Genomic DNA, 14,000 nt, shown 5'->3' on the forward strand with positions numbered 1-14,000 from the left:
TATGTATTATTCTCAGATTTTGACTCACTTGCTTGTTTTTGTTGGTTTGTATTTGAAACTTTCTCACAGTTTAATGATAATAATTCTTCCAATAAGGATAAATAGAGCCTCATGGTTTGACACTTGACTAACTGTGAATATAGAGCAGCTCTTTTCTACAATTCTACGGTTGGTTTAACAGATGCTCTTGCCCAAAGTGACAAACATCTGAGAAGAAGGATAAAACGAGCAGGGGTTTAGAGAGGAGGAAACGTCATAAGTGTAACCAACAGCTTCAAGTCCAATCTGATGCTAGTGCAAACAGGTAGTGCACATAGTATTTCCTTATCCATTCCTTCCTTTAAATTTCCTTTTTGGAAAAGGTAGACTGAATAGGTTTTCACTGTTAACAACTCAAATTTTATTGCATCTCTTTCTCTCTGAGCTAGATGTATGCTACCTTAAGTGAGAGTCAGATATAAGCACACTTCCATTACTGGCTATAATAAACAGTTTTGTTTTGTTTGTTTGTTTATTTGGATCTCTTTTAGCCCACTTGGGCTATTCTTCCAAGAGTCCATAGCATAAAAAACATTACAAAAATATAATAAAAACACATTAGTATAACTCAAACATAATACAATATAGAACAAACACAAACCCTAAAAACATACATACAACACATAGATGTCACTATTCACACAAACAAAACTTATACCAATAAAATTACATAAAAGCTATACCCTAAAATCACAATCCTACAGTTGCAATAAAAAAGTTTAAATACTCCTTAAAAGAACACCCCTAATGTTTTGTTTAAAATGTTTTTCTGGTAAGTTCCTAATGAGATCAGGTAAACCATTCCATAACTTCACAGCCCAAAAACAAAACATCCTTTTACCAATTACAAGCCTAGTCCTAGGTGAAACATAATCGCTTGTGCTAGCAGCCCTTGTGTTGACTAAATGTCTGTCTTTCACCTGCTGGAACCTGCTTATCAACAGTCTTGGCTTCTTTTTAACATGTAAGTTAAGAAATAATTGAAGAACATTTCTAGCTGTTATACCTAGCTGGTGTATTGTCTTGATGAAGAGTAAAACCATTTTTCCACAGTTGTGGTCTCTTCCTGCAGACTTTTCTCACAGTTTCTCTAAAACCTGTTTGTAAAAGTTTTGATTTACCATCTGCAACCCACTTCTCCAAAATGATACCTTTAATATCAAAGAAAACAATCAACGTGGCCTTGAGTTTGGGCTTTCTTCATCCTTGGTGGCATTTTCTGATGCATTGACTGCCGTTTTATCTCAGGATCGTATTGAAAGATCCAAGTTTTGCATGTAATCACTCCTAAAACAATTGGGTTTCCTTCCATGTGTTCCAAAATGTCTCCACACATTTTCATGTGTTTTTCCATTTAGTCAGGAGTCAGGAGTTTTTGGACAAATTTGGAATACACTTTAATCAATGGAGACCATTCAGAAGATAACATCAGCAGTGAAATAAGGCCCAATTAAAAAGACTAAAAGTCAAACATAATAAAAAATAACACAATATTAAAAACAACATTAAAATAACATACATAAAAACACTGGGGAAAAAATCTGTCCAGAGCTCATAATGAAAATGGAAAAATTACTTCCAAGTGATGTAAAGTGCAATATGAGGATGTGCAGATAATCAATAATAGTGCAAGAAGAACAAGAGCAAACTCAAGGTTAGTTTCCATTAAAGAGGACATATTTTACTCTCTTAAGACAAGTTTATAGTGTTCTCAGAGGTCCTCAAAACATGCCTGTGATGTTTGTTGCTGGAAAAAAAGCACTATAGTATAGGATTTTTGCATGTCTAAAAACTACTCTGTTACAGCCCTTCACAGAACGAGCTGTTTCTGTGTCTGTGACTTTAAATGATAATTAGCTGTCTGACTTCGCCCCTGACCACACCCCTCTCAGGAAATGGATGTGGCACTCCTGATGGTACAATGTTACAGACACTTTTATCCAAAGTTAAGGACCTGACTGGGATTCAAACCATCAATCTCTCAGACCAAAGTCAGCTGGGTAACCCACTGAGCTATCCAGCATCTCAGCTGACAGCTGAGAGGAAGATTAGGAGAGGAGGGTGGAACTATCTTCCAAGCGGGGAGGGCCAACTGACCCTGGGGGTGGTGCTTACTCCCCACATGATGTCATGAGGGGAACATCTGGGAATGGCTTGTTTCAGCACACATTTTCTGAAAGATGGACAAAAAGAAGGTGGAAAGGAATGGATTTTTCTGGTACTTGAAGGGATTGTGGACATGCCAGGGGCACATATTTTTGTTAGAAAAGCCTGAAAATGTGATTTTTGCATAATATGTCCCCTGTAAGTCAATGAATTGCACTGGAGATAAATGAGACTGTTTCTGCTATAATTCTTATACTGTGTCATCATTCATTTTCAATGTATTGAGTGGTTTCAGACATGTAGTGTTTCTCATACACATCTGTTAATGTACCAAAAGATTTGACTGCTGTTTTGTTCAATTTCACCAGCTATTTCACATTAATGTTTTGCTGTACTTTCACGATAATCATTTTCTGATGCCTTAGCAAAAATATGTGCACTTCAATTATAATAACAAATACATTGAACCAGTGCAGTGACAACTCTTTCTGATATGCATTGCTTGCAACATGGAAGTTCTTGAATGTAGCTATAACATATTTTCTTAAAATGCTGTCCATCACTACAGTTTCAGTTGGCCCACTTTTAGGTTTATTGAAACCTTGCAATACATATAAAAACTGATTAAAAAAAAATGCAAAATGTAAATTCATTTGACAAAAATTATGTGAAATATGAGTCAAAATAATCAATATCAGATAGTAAGATGTTTTTTTCCAAAATTGTTCAAGCTATCTCATTTTGTGTTGGTTATAATTTAGAATGATGTGTTGCTTGTGTTTGTTGGAAAATACATAAGATAAGGAACTGAAATAAAATGCAGATTAAATTGAAATATTGGAAACAAAAATCACAATTTGTATTTTGAAATAAGTGTTCTTCAAATTTAATTTTCACTGTTAAAAATGTATTTTTTATTTAGAGTGAATACATGAGAGCAAGGCATTTGTTTATTTGCCATCCCCTTTGTTCTGCTTCTGTCTGCTTCTACGATACCAATCAAATATGTCCTTTTTTTATTAAACAGTATCATACTGTGAAACAATGTTGGACATCAGGGAGTTAATGGTATGTAAGAAAGCACTCTTATAACAGGATTTACGTATGTTTCCTTTATTTCCTGACAAATAATTTTGTGTTAAAAACCTCCAGAACTCAATGAGAATGAATTAGACGCTCATGTCCTGGCCTCATTTCTGCCTCTTTTTCTCCTTCTCTTTGTCCTTTTTCCTCTTTGTCTTCCTCTGATGTGACTGCTGTCCTCAGCTCATCCGTCTCACTCATCTCTGCTCTGAGCTGATCATCTGTCTCCCTCTCTCTGTTTCTGCCCCCAACACTTACGAGCTGAAGGGCTTCTTCACCATCTTCTGTCCCTGTGTTAATAGGCGTACCATTAAACCTCTTTAACCAAGCTAACCTATGCTAACTGCACAGCAATTCTAAATGTCTTTGTATTTGCACTAGCATGTTTGATGTAAAGCTTAAATCTTGGTCAAGAAAATCTCAAATACTTACTCTTATTTCTCAGCGCTGTATGTGTAACGCTTACATTACTCCATTTGACATTTCCACTGAGAATCAATCTCCGTGATGTGCTAGGCTCTATTAGATATTAAAATGTGTGCATAGGCTACTTCATCCATAGGGCCTCTGCAGAGTCTCAGCTATCCCTGAGCTCCTCCTGTGCATTAGACAGTTGACAGTCTTCCCAGAACAGAAATGAGGAGAGCACGCTGTGACTGATGGAGCTCCTTTGTCAATGACGAGGGAGCCGCTGCTGGCAGTTTGGGGCCAAAGAACAGTACAGATTACATTAACATCAGTCAAGCTGTTGTCAGGCCGCGAGGACATAAATAGGACCTTATTGATGCATAATGCAACAACTTTTCATTGTGACGTTGTCTGAGTAATAGGATCAGAAAGTTTGACTGTGGTTGGAAAGGCCGCACAGCAAAAAAGACTGCAGAAATGTTTGGAAGATAGGAAGGAAATTGGAGGTCATCTAAAGAGTTCCAGGGGTCGATGGCCCAAATTAGCATCATACAGTTATCCTAATCCCCAGTGCATCATTACTTCCTATCTACAGTATACTCCTTATATTTAACTGTAGCATTAGTTTGGGCACTGACTCCTTTAAACAAAAAGCAGCATTAGGTTGTAATGTCAGAATAAATACTATCAAATTTTTTCAGAAATGTAACAATCAATCCCATATGATTAACATGATGAAACTGTCAAACTTTGGTTAGGTTGAGGCAAAAAGTGCTTGATTGTGAGTTCAAGTTATGATTCATCTCTGGTTTAAAGCTGCTATGAGGGTGTTTTTTTTTTTTTTTTTTTTTTTTTTTTTTTACTGGTTATAAAAGGACTGAATTTTATCCTGATGCTTCTTTATGATCCACAAAAGCAGACATGACTTTCTGTAATATTACTTAAAACTTCTCTGTAGTGCTTTTAAATGCCTGGAACTGCTGCTGCAGGGTAGAGGTCTGACAAATAGATGACAGCAGGCTGCTAAAACAGAACTTTTGACCATATATGGTGTCTTCAGTCAACTTCCTTCATGGCCTCCCCCTAACTCTGTGATACAGTTGAACCAGAATTATTTTTTTCAGCCAATCGGTGGAGCTCAGTCATCAACACAGAGTGTGACACCACAGCATCTGACCAATCAGCAGTGGCCAAGAGCACCTCATAGTTTCCTCTAGAACTGTAAAAATTATATTTTTACATCTTGTTTAGTCCTAAAAACTGTCCCTTAAATCATGACCAACCATGATAAGTTGATGAAACTTACACATTATAAAACTGAATAATAAATGTCGTGATAGTTTTTGTCTGCGTATGACTTTTGGCAATTGCTAAAATTTTAGTGTGGAAAAACGGAGGAACTGTGTTTAGGGGTGTAAAATGTTGTCTGCATTGAGACGTATAGCCAACTCATCTAGAAGCCTATCTATTTATTTTCTTGAAAAATAACTTATTATAATGTAAGATAACAGTGTTCTATAGCAGTGGTTCCCAACCCTTTTTCTATTGAGCCCCCCTTCACATATCTAAGAAGAGCTGAACCCATATTGCTGTCAAAAAGGTGGAGTGAGAACCATCTGCCCTTTACTGCTATTAAGAGTTTGAGTTTAATACAGAAGAAGTTAGAATAAAGTGCAGTGAAGAGTAACTGACACAGAGTGAAAGTGGGGCTTAGTAAGTGGATGTTTGAGTAGGGTAAACATCATTTGGTAACTCTGATGTTCAATCATGCTATGGAAACTGCAGAGCAGCTTAAAAACACGGCGATATTTGGAGGACTACATCATCCCCTGTTGTGATAGGGGCCAGAATTGATTTGACCAATCACATCACCTCCTTTTCTCCTCTGTAAAAGCAGCATAATAGTCAGCAAAGTGCTTTGACTGTTTGATAATAGAAAAAACAAAGCTGTTGACCCGGGCAGTGCAGGCAGCCGGGGCAGACAAGAAATCCCAGGAAACCTTGACACAAAAATTGCAAGGTTCTGTTTGATCGCTATGACACTGCCCCGACTGCGTCTCTCCTCCTACTTCAGTTCAGTCGAGTTCACACAGACTCACAAAATACAGGTGCAGGTAGAGGAGAGTGAATGTGCACCCAAGAAAGATTACACTTAACAGGCATAAAGCTGCTGTATGTGCTGTGCACTGTCATGAAAATGGAGCTTTATGTGCTATGGATGCTTATTGTGCTGCCTCAGCGCAGAACTGACTTTACAATGAATTGGACACACTCTTCTTTTGGGCAAGATGCTTAAGCAGTAAGTTTATTTTAGGTAGAGAATGACAAGGATGCACGTAGAAGGTTACAGTTCAGTAAGAGCTGCTAAAATCAAAAGCACAGGCCATCAGGCCTCTAGATTTGGCCGTTAAAATACATTTGTGGTAGCTTATATTTAAAGCTCCTATGAAGAACGCTGGGTGTATGTCGATATTGGCGCCCCCTGTGGCCAGAGTGGTCAGTCTAGGGTCTTTGCTGACAAAATCTTTCACTTTAAGCTGCCAAAGAATTCTCTCATTAATAATCTTTTGCTACATAAAATTGAAACAGTGTTTATACAGTGCTGTTAATCGCCTTATTTGGCACATACACCCAGCAGCAGATCTAAGTAAACATAAAAATGGCCAATCTTAATGCTTGCAGCCTTGTTTGCTTTTATAGGTCATATTACTTTAGTCTGTTTCATAACCACCTTAAAAACATCCTCATACAAGCTTTAAACTGGCATAAAACAATACCAACTAAACGCAGCTGAAAACAGATTTTTTCAGTTCTGCAACTAAGGGTTAATCCACATTAGGCCATGCTGCCATGTACTGTGCTGAAGCATGCTGGTCCCCCCCCGCCCAGTCTCTAGCTGGCCTGCACTCACAGCGCTTTAAGCCCAGCTGTGCTTGGGCACAAATACATATCCCAGAGATATGATGCACGTAGTCTACAAGAGTCTCACAGAGCAGCACAACAGAGAAACACTTAAAAAACATGAGAATAGCTTAACACGCTGCATGGCTTTCTTTAAGTCTCTAACCCTCTGAACCCCGTGGGATCAGAGGCGATCCCACTGGGTTCAGAGTAGTGCATGCATTGTTTACAATATCTCAGGAGTTATAAGATGGATCTCTATGGCGCAAATTGTTATCAGAATCTTACTTTTTTTGCAGATCTACAGACTGCTCCTGATGTTTAAATCCCTCCAGATTAGCTTGGTGTTTACTCAGTACAATAGTACAAATGTAAATTGTTAAATCTATCATAATGACTATTAAGTGGGGGTGTAACGTTTTTTTCTATTTGTCCCAAACCATCACGGTTCACTGTGCATGATCACATTACAAATATGTCGAAACCATTAAAGCAAATAAATGCAACAAGTATTTACCTGCCAATATAGGAGGCATTACTGTTCTTAAGTGCTTGCTAACTGCTGTTAAAGATCCAACGAAGAAGAGGAAGAAGCTGGTAAAACTAAAACACACAAAGAAGAAAAGTTTGCCGCAAACCCAATTATTCCCACATTCCTGCTGCTGTGACAAATCCTGAAATGCACCTTCAGCGCTGCATGCAGCCCTAGTTTATGTTGTTTTAAATTCATTTTGTTTGAAATAAAAAGTCATTCATTCATTCAAAGCCTTAATGTCACAGAATAAAAATCTAGTTAAAGCCCTGTGCACTGAGTGTATGGAGTTAGCAGTAAAATCATCTCAGGTGAGAAAAACTGCATAAATTTTGAACTGTCCTTTTACTTACTATGTACCTGTCTAAGAAATAGCAGTGCTCTGAAACGAGCTATTTTGCGTGTACAGAGGGTAAAATGACAGCCCTCGTCTCTCTTCAGGTCAAATCGGTCTTCCTCTTTGCGTGCTCTCCTGAAGAAGGCTAAATTTCGGTGCACCAGGCTTTGAGTAGAGAAAGCTGAGGACAGTTCCCCCGAGTCCGGACACCAAGGCCCCCGGGCCTCCACAGCTCATAAACAGATGTGTCCTTGTCCCCAGCCAAGCGCAGCCACTCAAGTGGCAAAGCAGGGGCCCAATAATTGTGAAGAATTGAAAGCTAAATATTGGCTTTATCTCCTCAGTAATAAAAGGGCCATGAAATTGATTTAATGCTGCAGCGCTTCTCTTGGGTGGCTTCTTACAGCGTGAGCACAAAACAATGAGCAGCAGCCATCTATTAATTAACCCACCTAATCCTGCAAAGTTAATCTCTCACCACAACTTTGCCCGCAACTAACTTCCAAGCCAGTGGGTCTATTGGGGGTGTCATGACAATGGCAGCGAGGGGAAGATAGATTCAGCACTTAGGAAAGGAGAGAGAGAGGAAAAAGGGGTTGGAGAGAGAGGTGAGGTGCAGCATGAAGACTGTTCTGCACAGCAGCTAAGGGGACGCTCTAAGTGGAAATGCAGGAGTGCATGGCCGTCATTAGCATAGCATCAGACTTGATTTGTGTTTTTTTTGTGAATAGAGGGGGAGTGTGGAGTTAGAGCGGCTGGAATCAGTTCCTGGTGTGGTGCGGCTGCAGTCGCATAAATGAGGCTGATTTTCGTCGTCTTTTTTTGTGTTCATGCCGCCTTACTCCCTCTTTTTTATCCTGTGTTAGGTGGCAAAGTGGCGTTTCTTCCTCTTCCTCACCTGCCTCCCAGTCACAGTGTGATGGCACCTCACACCTCAACACACACTCATTCGTGGTCATATTGTGTCGACAGAGTTGTGAATTACCTCCTTCTCAGCCGGCTGATGAAAAGCTATGTGTTTTTCTCTTTGGCTGCGGCTCATCTGACCCTTCCCCTCTCGCACACTCCCCTCTCCTCCCTCCCCCTCATCATTCTTTTCTGTACGATGGAATAGCAGTACAAGGCTCACTTGGAAAAATGGGTCACCCGCTAGTGCTCCTCTCACCTCCACCGCATTCAAGAAATAATCCTCTAAGGTGTCCTGTGCCATTTTTTGTAATGTCTGAAGCACAGTCTCAGTCACAATGTGGTCCCAAACTCAGAAAAAAAACATGCGTGAAGCTTCAAAAGACCTCAAGAAAAGCTCCAATCGAGGGAATTTAGATATCCTCTTTCTGCTGGTGAGGAAAGCATTTCCCGTGGAGATAATTTCAGGAGGCTGATTAGGCAGAGACAGTGTTGAGCCCAGAGTGAGGAATCTCATCACAGCTAATGACGTGCCATTCCTGTGCAGAGAGAGGAGCCTAGGCCCTGGGCATGGACTAGCCTCTGTCAGCCACCTCTAGCTACTGTGTTCATTAAGGCCAACAATGTAATTACAATCCACAGATACAGCGTCGGCTTAATTACAGGCTGATTATTAGGCTGATATTTGTTGGACTAATCAGAGCCTAAAGAAGAAGTGGATTTATATTTGCATGGTCTTAATAGTGTATCATAAACTGACAATTTGAACTGATTTATGGATGCTTACAGAGACTTTTAAAGCTTTAAAAATCTTATCCTTGGAGGACTTAGTCTGAATGTTTACATAAGTAGAAACAAGAACAAGAGACTTGTTCAGTCTTCACATAATCCAACAGATTGAAGTCTTTTCTGAATGACAAATCATCCAACAGATGTCTCCATCTGATTGTGGGGAATGTTTTTTTTTTTTTTTTAACTTCTCTGTATCTTCCACCTGAATAGCTCCAACAATAAAAATGCAGTATGCTTTCCATCCTGCATTACAGCAGCTGATTCTGATTCCATACAAAGTCTCAGTAATTGGGAGCACTCCCTAACAAACTGCACGGATGGTCCCCAGAGGAGGGGCTATTATGCCCATGTCTATGCAGCTCAGATGTGGCTGTAATCTTTCCACCAAAGCATGTGACACAAACACCCCCCAGAGCCGAATCCTTTTTCTCATATAATCAGGGACTTAGTGAATTGAGAAGGTCGGTTTATTCACATTTGAATAGATGAATAAGAATTTGCACCTTTTCATTCAGTCATGCATATGAAAGAAAAATGTTGACGAAACAAATTAGAAGGTGTTTTTGTTAATAGCCCCATTACATTCGCTCTAATGTACGGTGCTCATAATGTTTTCAAAAAATAGTTCTAATGGGGTTTGACATTATCCTCCTTGAGAATAGTAAGTATGTTGAAACAGCTCCCATGTCAGTTATTGTAAATTGTTATTCAGTGGGCTACTCTTGACTGTTGATTTTGTTTCTGTGATCTTGAATTTTAGCGTGGCCTAAGTAAGAATTTGCTGATGGATCAGAAACAGAATTAGTTTTATTGGTGAGGCGAGTGTAGAAATATATCCTTGCAAAGCAAATGGATTTGCCAGTCTGTCGTTGGGCAAATCCATCTTGCAAAGCTCCAATCCACAACATTTTTAAAGAACTAGAAATGATTCAGACCAATCAGCATCATTTGAGGAGAAAGAGGCAGTAGCTACAGATAGGGTTTAGTTGCACTGAAGGCACATAGCAATGGCTGCCACTGCTGCGATTAGCTCAGATGTAGCAGAGTATAGTGGCACTTTTATCAGAACTAAACCATGTTTTGGCATAAAATAAAAAAATGTAAAGCTCTTGATGACAGTAGAGGTGATTTCACTCTACTCATGGCCTGCTTCTGCATGCGTCTGTGATTGTTTTGGGTGGGGTTTGCTGGTGTATATGGCTACTGCCGTGTTAGCTATTAAGCAGTTTAATCAGAACTGGTTAACGTTTTTTTATTGAACGCCTCTTTGCCTAGTGTTGTCATATATGACAAGACGAAACATGTGTTATTCAAAGTTAAGTGACTTTTGAAGCATGAATCGTAGCCCCTTACTAGTTTTTCTGAAAGCCCTCCATTGTGCCATTCCAATGATGCTATCCATGCCTATACAGCTCTTATGGAACATTTTCTAGCAAGCCTGGAACTTAGTGACTATCCAGGGTCTATAAATATTAAATCCACACCAGTAACTCCAGATGAGAGCCAGTTGATCCAGTTATCACCTCCAAGGTGGTAACTGATAATAATGCTGATGCAACACACTACTGCTGCTGCTGCTGCTGGCAAAGCTTATCCTCCTCCACCTTAGCCTCCTCCTTTGTAACCAAAGCTTGTTTCACCTTCATATTCATATTCATGCTACTATGGATTAATTGATTTTGAACTAATTTTATTGTTTTCAGTACTCATTGTCATTAATGTGGGTTTCTAGCTATACGCTCTCTGGAAAGTCCAAGCATGCTGCTTGAATATGACGAGAATGTTACCGACTGAACCATTTTTCAATCATCTGTTTGTATCCCACAATTGTACCCAGCTGTGACAGCCAATGGCAGGCTGTTCCACGTCATGTCACACTTTCCTGAACAGCACATGTGCAAGCACTAAGATATAGGAAAAAAAACCCTGAATGACTCATAATGGGGAACAAGACACAGAGAGGCTGTGATGTGTCTCCGTGTCACTGCAGACAGGAACTGCTTTGAATAATGACTCAAATTCCTAAAAGCACAAGGACTTAATTTGTAAAAATGTGAATATTTTGAAGACTAGCATAGGTTAGCATTTGAAGAAATATCATAGGTCTTGGAGGGGTAAAATCTTGTCTAGGCAGAGAAGATGTTTTTGCTCATCTCCTGACCAGCTTTGGCAAGAATCTCTTTCTCAGAGTTTCACCGAGAAACTCTGTTACTCATATATCACGGCAGTGCCAGCTAGTAGAGCTCAGGTTTCAGCACACACACGACTACCTCATTTTGTCTTGTTGCTCTGATTGGCCTGTACTGAAAGGGACAGACAGAATGTTTGTCCAGTCACCTTCTAAGAAGTTTTTGAAATGCCCTGATCTACATTGTTTTTGGAAATGTTATTCATGATATTATACAAGCTCTACTACTGTATGACTTGACTCATTATTGTTCAAGACGAACAAGGAAATCATAATGTTACAGACCATCAAATCTTGATACTTTCATGGTAATACTAAAGGTTTCAAACCAAGTTGAATCAGGACTAAAGCATTCCCACCCCAGCCTTTGTAGAGATGCAAGGAATCTGACTCTGGTTTGCACCATTCAAAATACTATTGTAGAGAAACAGATGAACATGATGTTCAAACAATGAAATGTAATGGCAAAAACACTTACCTTTACAATGCACTATAGTGCAGTCGTAAGGAGTGCAAATGATGCTAGAGTACAATTTAAAATAAACTAAGTTGCCTTTACAATGTTAAATTGCAGATGGCTGAAAATCAATTCCCGTTCTGCTTGAGGCTTCAGCCTTTTTAAATGAGGTTATACTGTATCGCTGATGCCCTGCAATTGACAGGTAACAACTCCAGGGTGTACCCCGCTTCTCGCCCAATGACAGCTGGGATAGGCTCCAGCCCCCCACGACCCCAAACTTAGAGTGAATTTATGTTAGGTCTGAGTATGAACTAAATCAGCTCTTTTATTATGAAGAGTCTTGAGAGTTTGTTTTAATTGGTTGTATTTCCTGGAGTTGCACGGGGGTACAGTGGTTCATGCTGTCACCTTGCAGGGCGAAGCTTCCTGGTTTGCATCTTGATTGGACAGTCTTTCTGTGTGGAGTCTGCATGTTCTCCCTGTGCATATGTGGGTTATCTCTGGCTTCCTCTCACAAATACATGCTTGTTAGATTAATTGGTGATTCTAAATTGCCCGTAGGTGTAAGTGTGGGTTTGACTGATTCTGTCTCTGTATGTTAGCACTGTTTGACTGGCAACCAGTCCAGGTTGCCAAATGACAACTGTGATTGGCTCCAGCCCTCCGTGATCCTGAGCAGGATAGGGGGTTAACATCAAAGATGAATAAACAGATTTAACTTTTATAAATGCTTGCTTGATTAAGGAAACATAGTTGAAAAGTACTTACAACTGATACAGTGTGCACTCCCACTGTCATCTTACCAAAATTCAAAACTTTTATATGCTTCTAGTAAAAATTCAAATTATATCAATACTTGTTTTGGTACTATGGCAGCTAATTGCAAGCTCAGTGCACCTAGTATTTGATAACTTCTCATTTTTAATTGCTGGAACAAACTTTGATGTTGCCACTGTATTTGTACAGTTTTTAATGAACTATCTTTCTTTTCATTTGTGGCAACTTTTGGGTCAAAAATCCTTGATTGAAGATCTGATTTTTTTAAGCTTTGGCACTTTTCAATACTAACAAGCTTTATATGAAGTGGAAATCCAACTAGAAACCTTTTTGCTGTAAGACAAAAGCCCCCAAAAGAACAAAAAGTTTTGTGAAGACACATTTGAAATAGGTGGCATCAGAAAGAATTTTAAAAAATGCTGACAACCTTGACGGGCATACTTTAAGTCTGATGCAGTTGCTGCATATACATGATTTAAATAAGTATTACCTATTACTGGCAATTTCTACATGGTTATCTGTCATTTACTGCGTCGTGTTGTCCGTGCATGAGATGTCCCGTCTCTGACAGTGACAGGTTTATCCCACACAGGAGCACAGTGCCTGTACAACATGCCCCTGCAGCTCTTCCATGTGCAAGAAGTGATGTCCGTGTGTATGTGTATGTGTCTGCAGGCTTCCCAGCGACAGCATACGGACCGGTGGCAGCGGCGGCAGTAGCAGCAGCGCGTGGCTCAGGTAGGGGGGCCCGTGGAAGAGGCGGCTACTTGGCGTACCCACAGAGCACAGGGCCAGGTAAACGCTCTGTCCATGTTCTGTGTGGCTGCTGCTCTCTCCAACTTCTCCTGCTCTGCTTCTCCCCATAGACAAAATCCCTCGAGCCCACACATACACAGAAACACACAGTTTTAGCTTAGACTGACGGCATCACACACACATATAGGAGAGATTTTATACAAGATCCTTGCTATAAAAGGTGCTGTAAGAAATGTTGCTTTGATCTAACTCTGGAATATTGCACTATTTTAAACCCCTTTTTTAACCCATAAAGTTCTTGAGTTATTTTCAGTTACAAAAATCAGAATTACACAGTATTTTTAACAGTTAGTGCGTTAATGCATTATTGCATTGGTGCAAAAAGTGCATTTCTAACATTTTTACAAACACCTTTACGAGTGTGTAATGCATCAAAAACACAACAAACATTTTGTTAGCAATAAAAGTTCAAAACTGCTGAAGTTAATATTCAACAGGTAAAGAAGCAGTAATTCTTTCCATCAACGTTTAATGTTATTTTACTATCAATTTACCACAAACCTGGCCCTGCAAACTACATTTAAACAATTTAAATAGATATAAAACTGACCTGTTTACCTTCAGAGTTTCTACATAACACTCAAACATAACTAACTAAAAATCCACCATTCACTGAGTGTAATATGTCTCAAAGAAGCAGCAGCCCTGTAAAGAT

At 39.5% G+C, this 14,000-nt stretch overlaps 1 protein-coding gene across 12 annotated transcripts in view; it reads left to right on the forward strand.

Moving 5' to 3' along the window:
- LOC121518815 (RNA-binding protein Musashi homolog 2) overlaps positions 1–14,000 on the forward strand; it is a 479,548-nt gene that overhangs the window by 415,524 nt on the left and 50,024 nt on the right. For 7 of the 12 annotated variants that reach the window (XM_041801448.1, XM_041801443.1, XM_041801444.1 and 4 more), the window contains one exon: positions 13,205–13,324. The exons of 1 other annotated variant lie outside the window; for it this stretch is intronic. In XM_041801448.1, coding sequence (XP_041657382.1) covers positions 13,205–13,324 — 120 coding nt within the window. The remainder of the gene's footprint in view (positions 1–13,204; positions 13,325–14,000) is intronic. 4 more of the 12 variants (XM_041801447.1, XM_041801446.1, XM_041801452.1 and 1 more) reach the window with 1 other exon arrangement.

The sequence above is a fragment of the Cheilinus undulatus genome, linkage group 12 (genome assembly GCF_018320785.1).
Source record: "Cheilinus undulatus linkage group 12, ASM1832078v1, whole genome shotgun sequence".
NCBI classification, from domain to species: Eukaryota; Metazoa; Chordata; class Actinopteri; order Labriformes; family Labridae; genus Cheilinus; species Cheilinus undulatus.